We start from the raw sequence: 19,284 nt of genomic DNA on the forward strand, positions 1-19,284 counted from the left end.
CTCTTCCACTGAGGCAAACCCACAGCCAAAGAAACTGCAGATCTGGAATCCCTCCTGCTTCCTCCCTGCACTTCCGAGCAATATCCTCTCCTGGAGAGCAGGGCCAGCAGGGAGAGAAGTATTTTGGGATGAGGTATGAAACGAGTCATCCTCCAGAAATACCGCTGCTGAAAGCAGATTTCATCCCACTGCTGATGCATCTCTGCCTTTGCGTTTCCCTGCTTTCTCCCAGCCACAGAGGGGCTGACGACTTCAAAGAGGGTCTCTCCAATAATCTTCAAATCTCTCTCCTGACCCCAGCCCTGCCCGGCTGCTGAAGTTAGTGCAGACCTTGGCTCCTCCGCAGGCTGCTGCCGACAGAACCTGCCAGCCCCATCAGGAGATGCTTTTTGTCTCTCTGTCCCCTGAGGGACACAGGGTGATGCAGGCGGGGTGGGACCACGAGGAGTTCATGCAGTGCAATCCCCAAGGATGGGACCAAACCTGCTCTCTCCATGGATGGAGAATCAGGGAGGACAAAGCCTCTACCTTGCCAAGGCAGTCCTGTGGGCTGGGATAAAACCAGCTGCTAGCAGGGCAGAGAAACCAGGACACAGGGCTGCAGGCCAGGGGGAAATATTCCAGGGAAAGAAACATGCCTGGGGAATAGCTGGATTTCCCCTACTTCCTCTCAACAGGCGCTGCCAAGGCCAGGTGCTGTCAGGTCTCTTTCCAGGACAACCCAGCAAAAAAAATGCCTCATTTTTGGTTTCCTTTTATGAAATCTTGCCCGTCATGGAAATATTTAAAACAACAACATCTGGGATGTGCTCTGGAGAGCTGAGTGTGGTGGACGACACTGACAGCAAAGCAGAAGCACCAGCCAAAACTGGCAGCAGAGCAAAGAGCGGAAACTGCTCAGGGGACAATTTTGCATTGTTGGGAAGTCAGGCAGCTGCCTGAGACTGATGTCCACCTTCGCCAGCCCCCTGGGACCCACCAGGTGAAACTGGGTGTTACAAGCATCTCAAGCAACAATTTGCTGTTAACCACAGGCTTTGGGCACATCCTGCATTTCCCAAATTGCTGCCTCTCAAGAGCGCAGCCAAGCCAGGGAGGCAGGACCACTGTCCTACCCCCAGCTCTGCTGCCCTGCCCAAAAAGCAGACACTGCTCCCAGCTGGAGAAGCCCAGCCCCTCTCCTCGATGCCAAGCTACCTTGTAGGTGATCTAGCCTCATAAATACACAGGAGCACGAGTAAGATTTACCACGAGCTGCCAGGATATCCACCAGTGTTTCTGCTGCTCACTGGTCATGATCACACAGGGCAGGACAGCCTCGAGCCTGCTGTGCACAGACATGTTCTCCAGCCCATGTAATTCCTCATTTCCTCCATGGCTGGAGCCTTCATTGATACGGTCTCACTCATTTTTAATTAAAAAAGCAGGAGAAAAGCATTTGTCTCCACAGCACAAGCAGTGGCCACATATGCTCAGCAGCTCACTGTGATGGCATCACAAGTAGGGAAGGAGTGGCTGGGAAGAGCCAGAGGAATGAGGAGCAGAGGAGAGCAGCAGCCAGGATCCAGCCTGCTCCCAGAACCTCAGAGGATGCCACAGGCACTTCTGTGGCTCCTTCCCCCCCGTGAGCAAGGAGTTTCACAGCACAGCCTTTAAAAAACCATGAGAGCAAGGAGGTTCTGGAAAGGGAAAGAGCCACCATCAGCTCCATCTAAAGCCTTCCTCAGGAGATTAGATAGCACCTAATCTCCACTCACAACAATCATTACAGGGCTTTGCTTGATTTAACTCTCCCATTATCCAGACACACCAGGGCAAGGCTCTGCTTATCCACCAGGGAGTGAGGAGTGAGCATCCCCTGCCCATTCTCCTGTTGATCCAGACCAGTGCCTGTAATTTGTTAACATCCCTTCTCCCCTCCCATTTAAATCTCGGGCATGGCAGGCCTCTGTCTAACAATAATACAGGGATTTCAGGGGTATTTATGAGAGGCTTAAAACTTAATCCTACATGAGCAAGGTAAGCCTGCTCTTGGCCTAAAATGCGGATGGAAAATCTGGTGCCATTGCTACAGTAGGAGAAAAGAGGCATTTACAGCAGTGAGCAGCCTCTGAGTGGGGCCAGTGGCTGCCAGCACTGCCCAGCCACCCCCTGCAGCCAGGTGAGGGGCATAGGGGCAAATTAGGGAAAGGAATCACAGAACCCTAGAATGGTTTGGATCGACAGGAACCTTAAAGAACACCTGCCACCACATCAGGTTGCTCCAAACCCATCAAACCTGGCCTGAAACACTTCCAGGGACAGGCATCCACAGCTTCTCTAGGCAACCTGTGCCAGTGTTTCAACACCCTCACTGTAAAAACCTTCTTCCTTTTATCTAACCTAAATAAACTTCCAGTTTTAAATCCCCTTGTCCTACTGCAACAGTCCCTATTATAAAGTCTGTCCTCATCTGTTTTAGAAGCCCCCTTTAGGTACTGGGAGGGGCTTCTAAGGAGATGGGGAGCAGCCCCTCACCCCTGCAAGGCCAACCTCAGTGCCCACAGAGCTCCACGTGGCCCTGATGTGCTGGCAGGGATGAGCAGGGAGTTGGGGACACCCATGTGGGTTGTGGGGACACCCCCTCCAGCCTGAATGGGCTGGGGACCAAAGACCTTGTCACTCCAGGAACAGGTGCGCTTCTGAGACACCCCAAACACCACCTGGCATGCCAAGAGAGCTGTGTCCTTCCCCCCAGCTCCTCCCCATCCTGCATGAGAGGGAAGAGGCTCAGCACCCAACGAGTCTCTCACTTTTTTCTTGCTGCAGTAGATCTGCCACTTCTTCTCGGCCGGCAGCGCGAACATGGCCTCTCTGTGCTTGTCCGTGAGGTCAAGTTCATCCTGCAGAGGGGAAAACAAAACACAAAACACGCAGCTTGAGCACACAGACAGGTGATGGCACACACACAACCCCCCCAGACAAGCAGTGTAAATCATTGTGGGGCCACAACATGGCGCAGAGGTGACCCCACAGCACCACCCCGGGACTCTCCATTTGTCAGGGCAATGATGACAATTCTCATCCTGCTCTTGATGACCTCTCCTGACTCTGGGCTGCAAACTTCCCTGCCTTAGCCCCCCACAGACATCTCCTCCATTGCTTTTAAAGGCTGTAAGTTGTGGGTTTGTTATCTTGCTTTATGCATATTACTAGATGCTAAAACTTTAAAATCTAGGTTTTCCACATTGTGATATTACACACTTCTATTTAAACTACACACTTATAATCCTAGTGCTATCACTCAACTTTAGATGCCTATTCTTAGGTCAAATGTAGTGCTTTCTTAGAAGTCAGTGCTTGCTAGCACAGAAAACCCAAAATTCTCAGCTTCCAGGGTTCCAACAGTAAGTGTTTTGGAAAGGACACCCATGAAGCCATCACAGCCACCCGTAAGACACACACTGACAGCTTCAGGTGAGCAGTCTCATCTCAGACACACACTGCAAAGAAAAATTCAAACAGGACCTCTCTTTTTTTATCATCATTGCTTCACCGGAGCACCTCACCCCGAGTGGTCCAGCCCATTTCCATTGCTGACATCCTCACATCATCAAAAACTGCAGGTGCTTTGGCTTCTGCTTTGTTTTCCTACAGCTAAAAATAGAAACCTCTTTCCCTAATACCTACAGCTCATAAAGAGCTACACCCTCTCCATCAAAACTGCATCACGTCCTGCCTGGCAGAGATAAAGCTGTTTACTGACTGAAGCCTTTATTGGTTTATCTGATGTTTTTAAAGCACACATCCATTTTCGAGTTGGAAGCTGGGTTAGCAGCGTGCCCTCCGCTGGGATGCCCGAGCATTATCAAAGCCTCATCGCTTCCTGGTGCTAGATGTAGGTCAAAGCTTTTATGAGGGAACTAAATAAAACATTCAGGCAGGGCTGGGAGGCTCGTTGCTAAAGCCAGCATCGATCTCAGGACCGTGGGTGTCTTAAAATCAGCACCACTGATGGTAATCCTCGTGCTGGAGGGGTTTGGGGGCAGCAGTGAGATACTGGAGAGGCTGCAGAAGGTCACAGGAAAGCCCTGCCACGGCCTCAAGCCAACTCATCCCACCCAGACAGTGGATTTAAGTGAGAGGATCCCCATTAAAAATCACACATTTAATTCCAGCAACCAAAAAAAAAAAAATAAATAAATAAATAAATAAAACAAACCCACATGGAAAATTGTTAAAGCTTCTCTGCCCGAACAATAACACTTAGCAACTAAAACTGGCAGCTCCTGTACCCCAATCAAAGCCCCATTTGGGGAAGGCTGAGCAAGATGTCTCTGGCAAAAGATGGGTACCTGCATCAGTAAGCCCACAGGCCACCAAGAAATTCAGCTGAATTCTAATTCAAGCTCATATTGCACCCAGCAGCCAAGGAAGGGAGCTTTCAGCTATCTTGTAACCCAAACCTAGGGGCCCTCCAGCACAACAACCAGTGACAGAGGGATGCTAGCACTCCCAAAACATCTCAGAAAGCCTTATCTGTCCACTGCAGGTATTGATTTCTCTTCTGGATGAAATTACTCCTCAAAAGGAAAGGTGTTGTAGAGCTTTTTCTATTACATATTCATGGAGGAGGCTTTGCCTCTCCTCTGACCTTTTACCCCATCAAAACTACCATGCTGCACAAAGCTGATGCTGGTGGGAGTTCTGGAAGCAGACCTGGACACCTTTACAACAGAAAAAACCATGCTGGCACAATAGAGAGCGGGGAAAAAGAGAGGGCTGAGAAAACCTGAGCCCAGTGTGGGACACATCTCATCCTCCTGCCCCCAGGGAGGAGAACCTGGACTAGGGACTGCTCCAAGGAGTGCCATGCCCATGTCCTCACAGTTTGGGAGGTCAGAGATTGGTATCAAGCAACCAACCTCCACCCCAGCCTTGGGCAAGTCTCGTCACCCTTCCATGCCTCAAAATCAAAACAGCACTTCCCCCTTGTCTCCTCAGGCTATGAGCCAGTAGAACATTCAAGCTCTGCTCCAGCCTCAGTTCATAGAAATCACAGAATGGTTTGGGTTGGAAGAGACATTAAATATCATTTAATAATTTAATCCAACATTGTCCACCCTCTGAACCAGGTTGCTCAGGGTCCCATAAAACCTGGCCTTGAACACTTTTTTGAAAGTCTAAAGGTGACCAACAGGATGACACCTACACAGGGACCTGGCTGAAATTCAGCTCACTGGAAAAGTAAATCTGGGAGTGTGGGGGAGGACAAGGGTCTCTTGATGAATATTTACCTCTCTGGTGAGGGTATGAAAGAAACTCTTTCCACTGTGACCCCGCTTTCTGGCCACGTGAATCTGATAATCACGCCTGAAAGCACCAGCCATGCACATCTGCACTTAGGTCCTTAGAAAAATATTTACTGAAGCTTTCAAAATGCCCATACCCTAAACAGACAATTTGTGCAAATGTGAAGATTTATTAACCAAGGAAAAAAAAAATTAAATCAAGCTGAAGCCTAAGCAGGAGCAAGGGACAAAACAGAAGAACATATTAGGTAGGTGCTGGCACATGACAACGTGCAAACACATCCAAAAAAGGTGCAGAAATGCTTCTAAGTCTCACACAGCAGATTTCATCGTGCCCCAGCTGTAACATGTTCAGTCATCGCAGCCCTGCATCACTCAACAACACCTGCCTAATGATGTCTTGCAGGATGCTTGGGAGAGGTGTTTAAACAAACACTATGTGGCACCCAGTGAATATGAAAATCCTCACAATCAAAGAGTGACTGACGGCTGTTATTCGGAGCCGTAACAGTGACTCAGCCGTGAGGAGTCAGGTCTTCGCTGGTTTTTACGTGTGTGGGGATTCCTGCAGCCACCTCCAGCCCTTTGCTTGGGCTCCCTGATGCGCATCTCAGCGCAGGCTGCTCAGAAACTTGCCCTTCCCAACTCCAAAAGATCAAGAAAGGACAGGAACAACACCTGTTTTCTAGGGGTTCACAGCCCACTGTAGAAATGCAGCTCCCACCAAAGCCTTGTGAGGAAACTCACGCCCACATGGGCCTTCAATTAATAATCATGAGCTTGATAATTAGGTGATTCTAACTGGCAATTCATTTTATGGGCCATTTGCAATGCACACACTCCCACTGCAGCCGTGCCATGCTGGCAGCTGTTGAAGAGTGAGGAGACAACGAGGGGCTGGGTGTCCATCACCCTCACAGCCCTCACCCCTCGCTTCAGCCTCACCTTTCCCAGCTCTGCCCCTTCCTCCTGGCTGCCTCCGTGTCAGGATCTGCCAGCTTCAGTAGTATTTTTAGTACTTTTTTGGAACTGGGTCAGTGGCACATAAAGTAACAGCCTCGTTTTACCACCAAAAGGAAGTCTCTGCCCAGAGTGTTTTTACTGGAAAGAGATACGCTGCTCTTAAATATTTATCCCGTACAGCTAAACTATTCACCTTTACATCAGGAAGCAGGTTTCCACATTAAATCTTCAGTTGAATATGGTCTTTTAAAAAAAGCCTCACAGGGGAGCTTTGATTCTCAGTGTGTATTTTGCCGTTTCCAGGAGGTACAACGCTCCCATGCTGTGTGCTCTGCCGATGGCTCTCCACTCCAGCCAAGCAAACCTCACCCCCCGTCTCTGAGCATGGCACAAGTTCCACTGAGGGTGAGATCTCACACCCTTCTCCTAAAGCTGCCTAAGAAATGTGTGGCTCAGCTCAGCACACAGTGAGCACAATCCTGTGGCCAAACAAGTGGTCCATAGCTTTCCCTTGGAGGACACACAGCAGCACTCAGGGACAGATGTTCCCCATGTCCTGCACTTCCCTGAGCTGGCAACTCAATGGTGTGAGGAGATCTCTGGTCAAACAAACCCCTGGTCAAGCAGGGCCATTGCAATGTCCAGATGGCTTTCTGAGCATCTCCAAGGAGGGAGATGCCACCACCTCTCTGGTGGGTAGCCACCAGCATCTCCTACCACCTCCTGAAGGCAAAGCCAGATCAAGCCAAAAAGCCACTGAAAGAAAGGAGGAAAGCATCAAGCCCAGCCTCAGACTGACAGCACAGTCCTGTTTGAGACAAACTCCTGTCCCTGCCACTTCACTCAAGCCACGTTTTAATGAGCACCTTCCTCAGACTGAGAGCCACGGGCTTTCACAGGAGCAACAGGAGGGACACAGCAGGAAGCTGCAAATCTCCTGACTTCAGGAAGGACCTCAAGGATGGGCTCCTGGAGCTGGGTGAGCCCAAGTGCTGCCCACCCATGTCCACAAGACCACAGCATGACCAGCATGGGTTTTTTTCCCTACATCCCACAGGTCCTTCATGCCATTAAACATTCTGCATGAAGCATCTGGGGAGATTAAATAAGGAACAACTCCCTATAGAGGGGTCTGCAACTCCAAAATATCCTTAGAGGTTAAAACCTTTAAATGATGAAAAACCTGTAAATCCAGTGCACCTTTCCGGCTGATAAATTGCGTAAGTGTAGTACATGGAGGAGACTGGGGGTCACCCATTGCCATAACTGAAATTACGATTATTTAAAATTTGCTGGTTTGTATGTCCATACATATATATGTTTACAGAAAGACAGAAAAGCTTGGTTTGGGCAGGACCGTAAAGATCAGCTAATTTCAACTCATTCACTGTGAGCAGGGATGCCACCCACTAGACCAAGCTGCTCCAGACCCATCCAAGCTGGCTTTAAAACTTCAGGGATCAGGCATCCCCAATTTCTCTCTTTCTGGACTTATTTACACACACACACACACACACACACACACATATATATATATATACATATACATACATATATATATATATATATATATATACACACACACATACAGAAAGATGTCATGGGATCAATAAATGACCAACATAATAAACAGCAAGAGAATTTACTCCTGGTGGATGGATGCACAGATTTTAGAAACTTCTGTAAGAGAGGCTAAAGCATGTAAAGATCTCTTGCATCATCAAATGAAGCATGAGAGAGATCCAAGATTGTTCGAAAAAATTGGGAAAAAAATAGAAGGGAAAAACAAAGTGTGAACTTTTTGGCAACATTTGGCATTAAGGGGTCCAGCATGGGAATTAAAAAGTCAATAAATAACGGCCTGTTGAAGCCTGCACCGCCTTCCTTTCTCAGGGGTCATATCGCTTTTTCACTCTCTTCCAGGCATTCTTCTCCAAGTTCATCAATTTGATTTATCCCAGAAGGCTGTGGTGTCAGGGGAAATGGCAATCAGCATTTTCCCCCCTGTTCCTCATCTCGTGTTTTTCCGCTGCCGGCCGGCGCAGCCGGAGCAGCAGCTGCTGCCTCCACTGCCAGCCCTGCTGCCTTCAGCAAAGCCCTGCCTCAGAACACACCCTGCTCAGCTCCTTGGTTTCTTTTTAAGCTGTTCTCTTAGAAAAAAAAGACATATTAATCCTTATTAATCAGTGGTTGTTACAAACAACTCACTGCCTCCACACCCACCCTGTGCCGCAGGAGCTCCTCCCGCCTCAGCTTCATTTAGGTAACTACAATTCCCAGTGTATGCAGATTTGTCTCAGGGGCTTTTTTTAAAAAGTCTTTTGTTTTTATTATTACTGATAAAAATGCCTCCTCCTCAGCACACTTCTTTTCAGCTGCAGCACCCTGAGAGCTTAAAAACAACCCCTCAGACAAGCCAGCCCCTGCTAATATTATCTCAGTGTATTTTTAATTTCTCCATGACAACCTGCAGCTGCAATTACAGAACATGAAAAATCAACTATTCATACTTCTTAATGAATAAGCATAACAGATAAAAGATTACTCATTTTGCCTTTATCATGTAATGAATTTCCTGAATAAAGGAAATTGCTCACAGCCAAGTGAATGAGTAGAAGCAACAAGGAAAAACAGAAGCACTTCAAAGTTAACCTCCTCCCACAACGAATTTTTCGTCCTAGTCTCAGAAAGACCCCAATCCACCCTGCTCAGTTATTGACCTGAACACACTGGACAGACATAAATAAAATATATATCCCTTCCTTCTTCTGCAGGAAAGATTATGGCCATCACTAGCTGATTTAGCCCTCCAATAAACTCCAGCTGCAATTGATTCATGTTGCCACCAGTTCAAACACCTAACTGAGGCAGACAGCATGTAATGCTTTAATATTTTAATTCAATTAATTATTATAATAGGCTAAGGGTTTCAAAGCTGCTCATATTTCAGTATTAGTATATTTTAAAAGAGGTATCCACTTAGTTTCTACTTCTTTTTTGTTATCATATAGATTTATGTATATATATATATCTCTATAACCTCATATACACTTTTTTTTTCATGTTATTTATTGAGCTTGGCCTCCTGTGACCTTTTCACCGACCTCATCTGGAAAACCTTTCCCCCATTTTAATTAACCCAGGGTACTTTTCCAGCCTGAGTTATTGATCTACACAGTTTCACCCTGCAGAGCACTCTCAGATCTAGAAGCCCTGCAGGTGCATCACCAGCGCACTTTTTCCACACAATTGTACTTACACCCTGAAAAAACAACAAAAATATGTCTCAGCCTATTATCTACTGCTGTGACAGCTCAAATGGATTCAATCCAATCAACCAGAGCTGGGGGTGGCTGTCCTTTGGTGGGTGCACCACCATAATAAAGCACAGAGTTGGAAAATAAACAAGGTTTCAGATGTGGACCTCTCACCTCTTTACAGAACCAAAACAGCAGCTCCCTTTTCAGTCAGATTTTACACTGCTTCTGCCGGTGGCATCCCAGGGAGCTGCTCAAGCTGGAAATCAAGCCAACAGCTCAAGTGTGGCTCCAGATGTCCCCTGCCTGGCTGGTTCTGGGGCTAAACCGTGCCAAGGTTTCCCCAGATAATGCTCTGGGAAGGGTTTCAAAAAGGAGCTGGATGGAAGTAGAGGCTACAAAGCCCCACACCAGCTTGATCCTGAAAGTTTCCCAAGAGGTACCACTCTGGCTGTGGGACCTAAAGAAGGCAGCCACAGGAAGCAGAAGCCAGCTATAGCCTGGTGCTGGTGGAGCAACAGAGGATGGAAATGGGCTCCTGGATGGGACGAGTCCTCATCCCCCACAGGTCTGGCTTCAGCCACACCAGGCATCCTAATGGCATTTTTAAGAACCTACTCAGGTGCAAGGAAGGATCACCCTGAGAGGAGGTTACTTCTGACCAAGGCTGGATGAGACTTGGAGCAAACTGGTCTGGTGGAAAGTGTCCCTGTCCATGGCAGGGGGGCTGGAATGAGATGATCTTTAAGGTCCCTTCCATCCCAAACCACTCTGTGATTTCAGGGTCTAACACCCAGCAAGACGCCACGTGCAAGCAGGCATCCGACTGGCTTATAGATGTTGGGTGTGGTTGGGAAAGGGGAGCTGATCCCGTTAAATAATGGTATTGATTTGAACATTGGAGTTCATGGGAATTGGGATTCCTGAGTAGGCAGGATCCTCCCCGCAGGGCTGTGAAAGCCTGGGGTGCCAAAAGCTGACCTTGGTGATGTTCCCACGCTGAGGAACACCCGGACTCTGCCAACAAGATACTACAGCAGCAGGGACTGCTTCCACTTGTATCTGCAGATGGATACAAGGCAGGCACAGGCTATTCCTGGCAGGAATGCTTCCAGCTGAGGATGGTGATAGAGCACAACTCATCTGCTGTCCAATCCTGCTCGTAACTCCAGCAACACCACCCAACCACTGAGCAGGCAGGAAGAAGACTGCTGCTGGAGCAGATTCCCCATCCAAAGAGGCTGGTACCCTCCACGGTGATCTGTGCCAGAAATACTGGGAGCAAGTGCAAGCCAAAAACCTGAATGCCTCAATTAAGGTCACTGATGCATTACCAAATGAGCTGCCCAGGCATCTCCCAGGGATGTGGCCTCCTCTTTTACGAAGTGCAAAGTGGAAAGCATTTAGCAGGTAGACTATATTATTTTTCCACTTCGACTGTACTCCCTCCTGGAAACAAAGGGGTTCCTTATGTGCTCTCTGCCTTCAGCTGAGATTCACATTGTGCTGTAACATGGCTCCTTTGTAAAATCAGGGGTTGGGAACAGCACGTTTTTTGGGCAAGCCCCCACGCTGGTTTGTAGCAGTAACAGATACTGCAGTTACAGGGCTGCTCCTGCTGAAACGCAGCGTTCCTCGGTGGATTGGTTCATTCAGGTCCAGGGAACGCACGTAGGCAGAAAACCCTTATTTTCTGACCGAGTAGGTGTGTGACTTCTCTATCAGATGCTTGCCTATCAAAAGGTGCATTCAGAAATTAACTGGGAGGGTGTTAACAACACGAGGTGATGAAAACAAGCGCCGTGAGCGCTGGGCTGGGATGGGAGCCTGGCAGGTCCAGACTGTTCACATCTGAAAAACACAAAAGTGGGCACACGGGTCCCTGCAGAGTGAATTTAAATGCAGATATTACCAGTCATTCGGTTTGCCTTCTTAAAAGTGATTCATAAGCCAAGGGAGCTTGGTTTTGGGAGACAGCAGTGGGATGGGGTCAGGAGCTCCAGGCTCAGCATGTGGCTCTGGACTGACTCTGCAGAAAGGGGTGGCTTGCCCAGGACATAAGGGCTACTGCAGTTGTAATTTTTTCCAGACACCAACCACACACTTTTCTTTGCAGATATAGGGGAAATGGCTTCAGTCACCAGTCAGTGGTTCTCAAAGTCCTGAAGTCCTTAATGCCGAAAGGACCAGGCAGCAAAATACAACAGCTGACCTGCAAGCATGAAATGCAAAGCTTGGCTTTGCAGTTGATCCCTCAGCTGCTACTTAAAAGCCGTGTTGTTTTGCAAAGCCCAAAACCTCATACTTTCTCCTTATTGGATTAGAAACCAGGGGGGAAAGCACATTACTGAAGTTCCAAAGTACAACTGGGTATCGCCAGCAATGAGTTCCCAACCCAGAGCAGTTACTGACACACAGCAGTGCTCACACTGATCACAGCACCAATTTCTCCTCACATTTATATGCTCCCTGTTCAAGCAGCACATAAAACAGCCATCATCCCAGCACGCCAAGAGGAAGGGAAGGCACAGCTCCAAGGGACAGTTATGCATGGAGAATCCTGCCCCAGAACTGCACATCATGAGCCACAGACCCATCGACCACCACGAAGCATTTCAAAGGCAACAGATTTAATGTCTGTGACAAGGGATACTATCTCCTATCTATCTCCTGATAGCAGCCAGAGAGCAGCTCGGATGAAATGCATTAGTTGCCCCAAGTACAGCAAAAACAAATGCTGTGATAAATCTTATAAGCTGCCAGAGACCTTTTTATTGTTCCTCAGTCTCACAAGTTTCCACTGCTTCATAAAGCAGCAGGGATGAATACAGCCATGTGAGGGGAAGGCATAAAGCCCAGGCAACATCTGGGGGCAAAGGCCTGCACCCATCCCGAGTCTGGGGGGCTGGGGACACTGCACAGCCACTCACCTCCTGGTGTCACCTCCCCAAAAGCCAAAACACTTGTCAGCTGCTGGAGTCTGGGCAGAGGGACCCAGGAAAGGTTACCTGCTCTGGTTTCACAGGCCAAAAATGGGCTGCGGCACATCACAGGCAGGATGCAGGGCTGAATGGAGGCTGCTCTAATTTCTTCTGCACCACTAACTCAGGAGTGAAAAGGCTGCGAAGCCCCATCGGGAGCAGTAAATGGAATTTCCTCAAAGCCCAGGGAAGACAAGAGTTGAGGAATGTCTGGGGCAGCATCTCCTCTGCACCCATCCCTCCACCAGCAGGGATGCAGGCTGGGAGCAGGGTGTGGGATCAGGGAGAGGCAGCACCTTGTGTTTTGGGGGCGAGCAAAGCCACACCAGACTCAGCAGCTCCTCTGAGCATCTAAGCTACCTGAGGAGTCACCAGAGCATCACTCTCACTCTGCAGGAATGGAGATGCCGCTGTGACCCACCCCACTGTGAGGAGAGGGCTCCTGGGTCATGCTGAGGCTCCTCCTACCCTCTCCAAACCAAGGCATCCCAGCCCAGTGCACACCACCACACACAGCGTTTCACTGCAAGCCTCGGAGTGACAAGGAGTGTTAAGCAGATATAAAGGACATCAGTCATTCACCCATCTGCTGGAAAGTCTAGTTGCTGGAGGAAAATAGAGAGGATTGTTATGGCAAGATCTACCATATGGCACCATTATGTGGAGCTTTGCAAGTGCTTTCTGTGAGTGTGCAAGCAAGATTTCAGCCTTTGAAGAAATGCTGTATTGTTAGCCTGGAAAGGCAGGAGCCTCTTGAAAGAAGCTGTGGCAGATGGTACAGCTTTGTTCTCTTGGTTCGCAGGCAGCTCGTGCAACCCCCAGATTTCCTCCTCTCCGGGGCACAGTGATCAGTGATCCTCCCGAGGTGTCCTGAGGGAGGACTGATGGCTCCTGAAACTCCTTAAATCCCATGGATGCAGCCTGGCAGGTGCCACACCTCTGCACGAGCCTCAGGAAGCAAACACTGCCTACTCAAGCCGGCAGGACACGGAGGTGTTGATGCACGGAAAGCTGCACAAAATCATAAAGCACTGTCCCAGGCAAAGGAGCTGCAAATCAGTAAATCTTGCTGAAATACACTGCTTTTGTTTGTGCCTCTCTGCCAGCACCTGCTTCTCCCTGGGTGGCTGAGCCTGGCCGGAGCCCCGGCAGGACAGGGGACAAAGAAAAGCCTTTCAGATAGGGCCGGTGCCCGCCTGAGCGACATCCCAACAATGCTCCAACAAAACCCATTCAGAGCGGGCTGGGGGAGAGGCAGAGAAAGGGAAAAGGTTCCTCTGGGAGGAAGTGGTGATCAGTCATTGACCACAACAACATCTGCATCTGCCCTGAGCCAGGGAAAAGCCCCTGTCTGCTGCATATGGCTGGCTGGGACAGGGAGCATCGTCCCTGCAGTCTGGGATGAAGATCAGGCATTTCTTATTGCTGAAATTTGTGCCCAGGTGAAAAAAGAAATTCCATTTCCCTGTAGTTCCTAATGCAATTATGTGAAAAACACTTGCACAGACACAGAATAAACCCCTAAGTATTTATCTGTTCTATTTACTTATCCTAAATAAAATCCACAGTGCCCATCTAACACAAAACAGGCCAAAAAAACAGACACTGGGAGAGCAGCCCAAGCCTTTAGCTGACCTTGGAGTCACAGCTGCTCCACATCCCTCTGCAGCTGAGGCCCTCATCCTCTGCTGCTGGCACGGGACAGTCACCAATTCCTCACACTACGGATGTTTCCTGCCTCAGATCAACGAGGCACACTTAAAAAAACACAAAGCTCAGGGAATATTTTGCAGGATGGCTCCAAAAAGAAAAGGACTTCGCCCTTCGATGTAAGCAGCAGGCTGGGATCTGTGGAGCAGGGATCCCACTCTGCTGTTTGTGTCTGTGGAAGGATTGCCCATGCCAAGGGACCAAATTTACTCCTGCAATGTCCCCAAAGATACTCCCCATCCCAGGCCTGAAATCCTCCATCCCTCCCACTCTGATCCCTGATGCAAACAAGTGCGGCAGAGAAGTCACAATTAGGCTGTAAGGGAGAAGTTGGCAAAGGACCAACTCCAGCTGGCAAAGCCTCCAGATCCCCTCCAACCCCTTTAACTTCCCTGAACCCAATGGGCTGAGACAGACAAGGACTTTGGAGGGAGCCTCAGTCCCACAGAGCAGGCACAAGCCATCCCACCCAGGAGGGCTGAGCACGATGGCATCGGGCTCCCGCAGGCGTGAAGATCACCCCAGCACCTCTGAGTGCTTCCTCTGTCTCTCTTCCAAATGTTACACAGTGGGTTTGTACAGGAACAGTGGGATACTTTCCAAACCATTTAACTAATGCTGAAATTTAATGCCCCACACCAACAGGTTACAGAGAGCAAGAAGGAGCCGTTGTAAGGATGGGGTTGGAGGGGGGGGAGGGAGGATTTGCAACTTCACTCCCCTGAATTGGAATCTGCCTTCTTGTGCCCACAGGGCACAGTTTGGCTTCGCCCTCCCTCCCACCCAGGGCTGGCTTGGGTTGAGACCAGCCTGATGGGTTTTTTGGGGAGCCAGGGGCTAGCAGCTGCCTGTAAGGAGCACGGTGGGCACACAGTGTCCCCCTCCCTGCGTGACTCCAGTCCCCAGGGAGCCAGCGTGGCTCCTGCTGCCAGCATGCCCTGGAGCAGCAGCTGCCTCCGGCCTTTTTCTCACCCTTGACTGGGGAAAAATAACTAAAAATCTCAACAGCACGGAGAAGGACCAGGGAGCAGAAGGGCCACACCAGGGTGTGCCCCAGGCTGGGCTGGCTCCTGCCTTGCTGCACACACAGAGGTTCCCTGTGGCACTGCCACTGCACAAAGCACCTGGATGAGTTTGGAAGAGATGTTTTTGAAAATCCTGGGCTGAGATGAGGTGCACAGGCTTGGTGGGGCTCCAACAAATGAGCCTCCAGAGATGCCCCCTTCAGCCCAACAAGCCTTTGGCTGGGGCATGGGGAAAGTGATCCATGGGAAAGAGTTTCCCCAGAAAAACCTGATTTGGCCAAGTTCTCGGTGGAGAATAAATTGGGACAGAGACAGCCACTTCTCCTGAACAAAACCAACCTAACCAGAAGAGTCCTGCTGCAGGGACACTTCATCCCCACTGTGCTGCGTTGGTGGCCTGGTCTGCCACATCCTGCCCTTGGAGAAGGATGTCTTGGCAAAATCAGCTTTTATAATACAAACCGGAGCTTTACCAAGAGGCCTGGCTCAACAGGTCCACGCTGCCTGGCATCTAACGAGATGTGCTGTACCTTGAGATGTGACTGACCAGTGTCACAATTCCAAGCTCTCTCTATGCATCCAAGCACGGTAGGAAAACCTCATTTCACTGCTGAATGAACTCGAAGTAGAACACCATCCAAAATACCACACCAAAATGTTTTTGCTTAGGGGAAATTAAAGCTTTTTTTGGCCGTCAATTTTTTTTTCTTAATCCGTGTTTTTCCAGGTTTTGGAACCAAGGGATAAAGAAACAATATCCTGACTTTCCAAATCACAGCGTAGCCCACACCTGACAATTTCTGTGAAGCTGAGTGCCCAGCAAGTAAAGTCACTTTGCACCTATGAGGAACATCCTGCTTTACCAGCTTGGACCCAACCCCCTGCTATAAGAAATTAAGAGTTTCTAATGAGAGAGACCACCCCAAACTGGCAGCTCTTCAGGGAGGAGCGGAGCTCAGGCTTTAGCAACAGCAGCCAAAGTTTGCCTCAAAACCCAAAACCAAGGCTGCAAAGATGGGGTTGAGGTGAAAGAGGGAGAAACCCCAAAACTAGAACTGAAATGAAGAAGTCTTCTACTCACCACCAGCTCGGTGAACATGGCATCCAGCTCCTCCACCGGCGGCATGGGCAGCGAGGGCTCCATGGTCTGCAGGGCGAAGCTGCTGTCATTGCGCAGCCGGTACGTGATCTCGGGGTGGTCGCTGCTGCGGAAGCAGCAGAAGATGAAGGAGATCCCCCGGCCGCTCCTCTTCCTCGGGGCCATGGCCACAATCCTCTGTGTCCCTCCCTGCTGGGCACTAGATCCTGCAGGGAAGAGAAGAGTGGAGGCTGGAGCAGCCGCCCCGCAGCGCTGCGCTCCCGTCCCGCGGTGGGAGGAGGAATCGAGCCACCCACGCGCTCGGCACGGAGGGGAAGAGCAGAGACGGTTTCCATGCCAAATATTTCTGCTCAGATTTGACGTTTACAGTCCTGGCAACCTTGACGACCACGCAAATTAAAGAAGATGGATTTTCTCTGCCTCGTGCCAGAGCTGGCAGCGGCAGGGGTCATGCCACTGTCCCCGTGGGATGAGGAGTCCTGGGCCCCACCGCCGTTGCCAATCCCAGCAAATCTGCACCAACCTCCCCGTGCCATGGCAGCCAGGCCAGCCCCCCTCACACCCACACCTCATATCCCCTCACGCCAAGGGTATGGAAAATTCAGGAGACTGCTGTCAGAACAGCTGGATGTGCTTGGGGCCACCAGGTCCCCACCATGGGTGATTCAATCCTTGAAGACCTCATGTGGCTCCGCATGCCCCGAGCTACAGACAGCAGCAGAGCTGAAAAAAATATCCTGCACGCTTCCCCCAACTCTTAAAACATCCACCAGCAACCCCTGGTTCGGCGGCTCTTTTTCATGGAAAGTTTTGCTTGGCTTTAATTAGATAAACCTTACTTGTAGCTCCAGTAAATATTTACAAGACGCTGATTTCAGCTGATAAAAATCACACGGTGCTGGTAGCTCAGATTTTCCTAAGCAGCGCTGACGTTGGGCATCGCTTGCCCTGGTGGCTGCTTGGGTTTTGCTGATTCCTGAAACTCTGGTTGGGAGCAAAAAGACAGGAACCATGTGCCCCGCCTGCCTAATGACAGCAAGGACCAGGCAAAAGCTGCCCCAAAATTGGGACTCTTAAGGCAGCAACACAAGAGGAGGGTCACCTGTGAGGAATGAGGAGTGTGGAAACAGTCTAATGAGAAAAATCAACCAGCAAAGTAGGGAATTTTTGAAAGCCTAAACATTTGTCTTACAAAGTTACACACCCACATATTTTATCTCTGCGAAACAAGACACTGAGATGTTAAGAGACTGGACAAACAGCCAAGGTTGAATTATGGATGACTCAGATTTATTAACAAAGCTATGAAGAGACTCAGGGAAAAAAGGTCAGCATTTAGAAAGGAGTGTCTGATCTCCCTGGAGCCTGCCGTTCCCTCCAACTCTGGATTCATACAGCAGAACAAACAGCTGCTGTGCCCTGTGGAGGGCCAGGGCTGGGGTCAGACCCGAGGTCAGACCCTGCACCACCACAGCATGGCAAACACTGCCCTCTGAAAGCAGGGCCCTTGCAGAAAATTCAGGCTCTGCCCACAGTTCTTTAACAGAGGCTTTGACCCCCGAAATGATCTCGATGGCACGTTTTTAGCACATGGTGTAATCATCTGCTGAACCACGAACGATGGGAAACAGCTCTTGGATCTTCACGCAGGATAATCCCAGGCTGTGCAATTGCTCTGTGCCCAGCCCGGAGAGTCCCCCCTCCCTTCCTGAAGGGCCCCAAATCTCATTTCACATTTTTACATCTTGGATGTGGAAATATGCAGCCGCTGGAGGAATTTCAGCTGCCATGAAAGCTCTCTCATCACGGCTCCCCGGCAGCCAGCACCGCAGCAAATCCATTAGCGGCCTGCTGGCATCCCCTCGGTGTCAGCAGGGTTTGGGGACCTGCTGCAGAGCTCCTCTCCTAAAAAAGGCAGGCAAACAAAAAGCCAAAGGCACACGGATTTCTGTCCGCTCCAACACGGAAGAAAACACTGCGGGTCTGGGTTTTAGAGAGTTGCAAAGAGCAGGGTGCAAAGGGAGAGGCTGGTGGCTGCCCAGCACAGGAGCCCTGTCCCAACCTACACTGGGTCCTCAGATGTGTAAAGTTTGCTCACTTGGTCATTCCAAGTCCATAGGTACAGCCACACCATTCCCAAAGCAGCATCTGATCCTGCTCCTGCTCCAGGAGCTGGTCTGGAGCAAACAGACCCAACTTTTCCACAGGGCATTTTCCACCCCCTTTCCAACACCACGTCAACCTCGTCCTGCTGCTACACACAAGCTCTGACTTGGGCTTACAAAAACGTGTGGAAAGCTTTTATCAGAACAACACCTGCCCTTCAGAGATACGCGCTCCTGACAGTGTTTTATGAGCAGTCTGAATGGCAGACCAAAAGGCAAGGTTTTATTTAGGGGTTTAAAGCAGACAGCCATGCAGCAACCAAGACAAGCTGCTTCCAGCTCTGCAGCTATTGAGGTTCCTCATTTTCATCTATAAACAATTTAAAAAACCAAACCGCCCTATAATGTAGACTGAGTGGGCTGTAGGTTATTAGCAACCAAGGCTAAAAAAAGGTTAGGGAGAGAATATGTTAGCTACCAGGCAAATAGCATTAAACCTTCAGAAGGCTGATGAATATTCATTGACATGATGGATCAAAATCAAAACACAGCTCCCTGGCAGGTCCTTGGGAGCTGCAGACAGCGCAGCTTGCATCGTCAGAACAAAGTCCAGCTACACAGCCTCCTCCTCCTCCTCTGCAAATCCTGCAGAAATTGGTTATTCAAGAAGAAAAAAGCAGCAGCCCCTGGCAATCTGGAGGCTTGTGTTAAGGAGAACAGAAGGGACAAGTTCTATGCCACATCATATGTTAAGCGTCCTGCTCCCACCTCCTGCTTGTACCTTTGACCGCTAATTAGATCAATAAATTTAAGTCAGATTGTGATCTGATGGTGCCTTCTGGCCTCTACTATT

At 49.6% G+C, this 19,284-nt stretch overlaps 1 protein-coding gene across 2 annotated transcripts in view; it reads right to left on the bottom strand.

Annotated features, from left to right (window-relative positions):
- DAAM1 (dishevelled associated activator of morphogenesis 1) overlaps window positions 1–19,284 on the bottom strand; it is a 91,325-nt gene that overhangs the window by 37,477 nt on the left and 34,564 nt on the right. For both annotated transcript variants that reach the window (XM_066189032.1, XM_066189033.1), the window contains exons 3-4: window positions 16,309–16,532; window positions 2,793–2,882 (exon numbers count right to left, since the gene is read on the bottom strand). In XM_066189032.1, coding sequence (XP_066045129.1) covers window positions 2,793–2,882; window positions 16,309–16,491 — 273 coding nt within the window. In that variant the 5' untranslated portion in view covers window positions 16,492–16,532. The remainder of the gene's footprint in view (window positions 1–2,792; window positions 2,883–16,308; window positions 16,533–19,284) is intronic.

Source organism: Chamaea fasciata, unplaced genomic scaffold (genome assembly GCF_029207755.1).
Source record: "Chamaea fasciata isolate MVZ Bird 193981 ecotype frontalis unplaced genomic scaffold, bChaFas1.0.hap1 SCAF_7, whole genome shotgun sequence".
Lineage (NCBI taxonomy): Eukaryota > Metazoa > Chordata > Aves > Passeriformes > Sylviidae > Chamaea > Chamaea fasciata.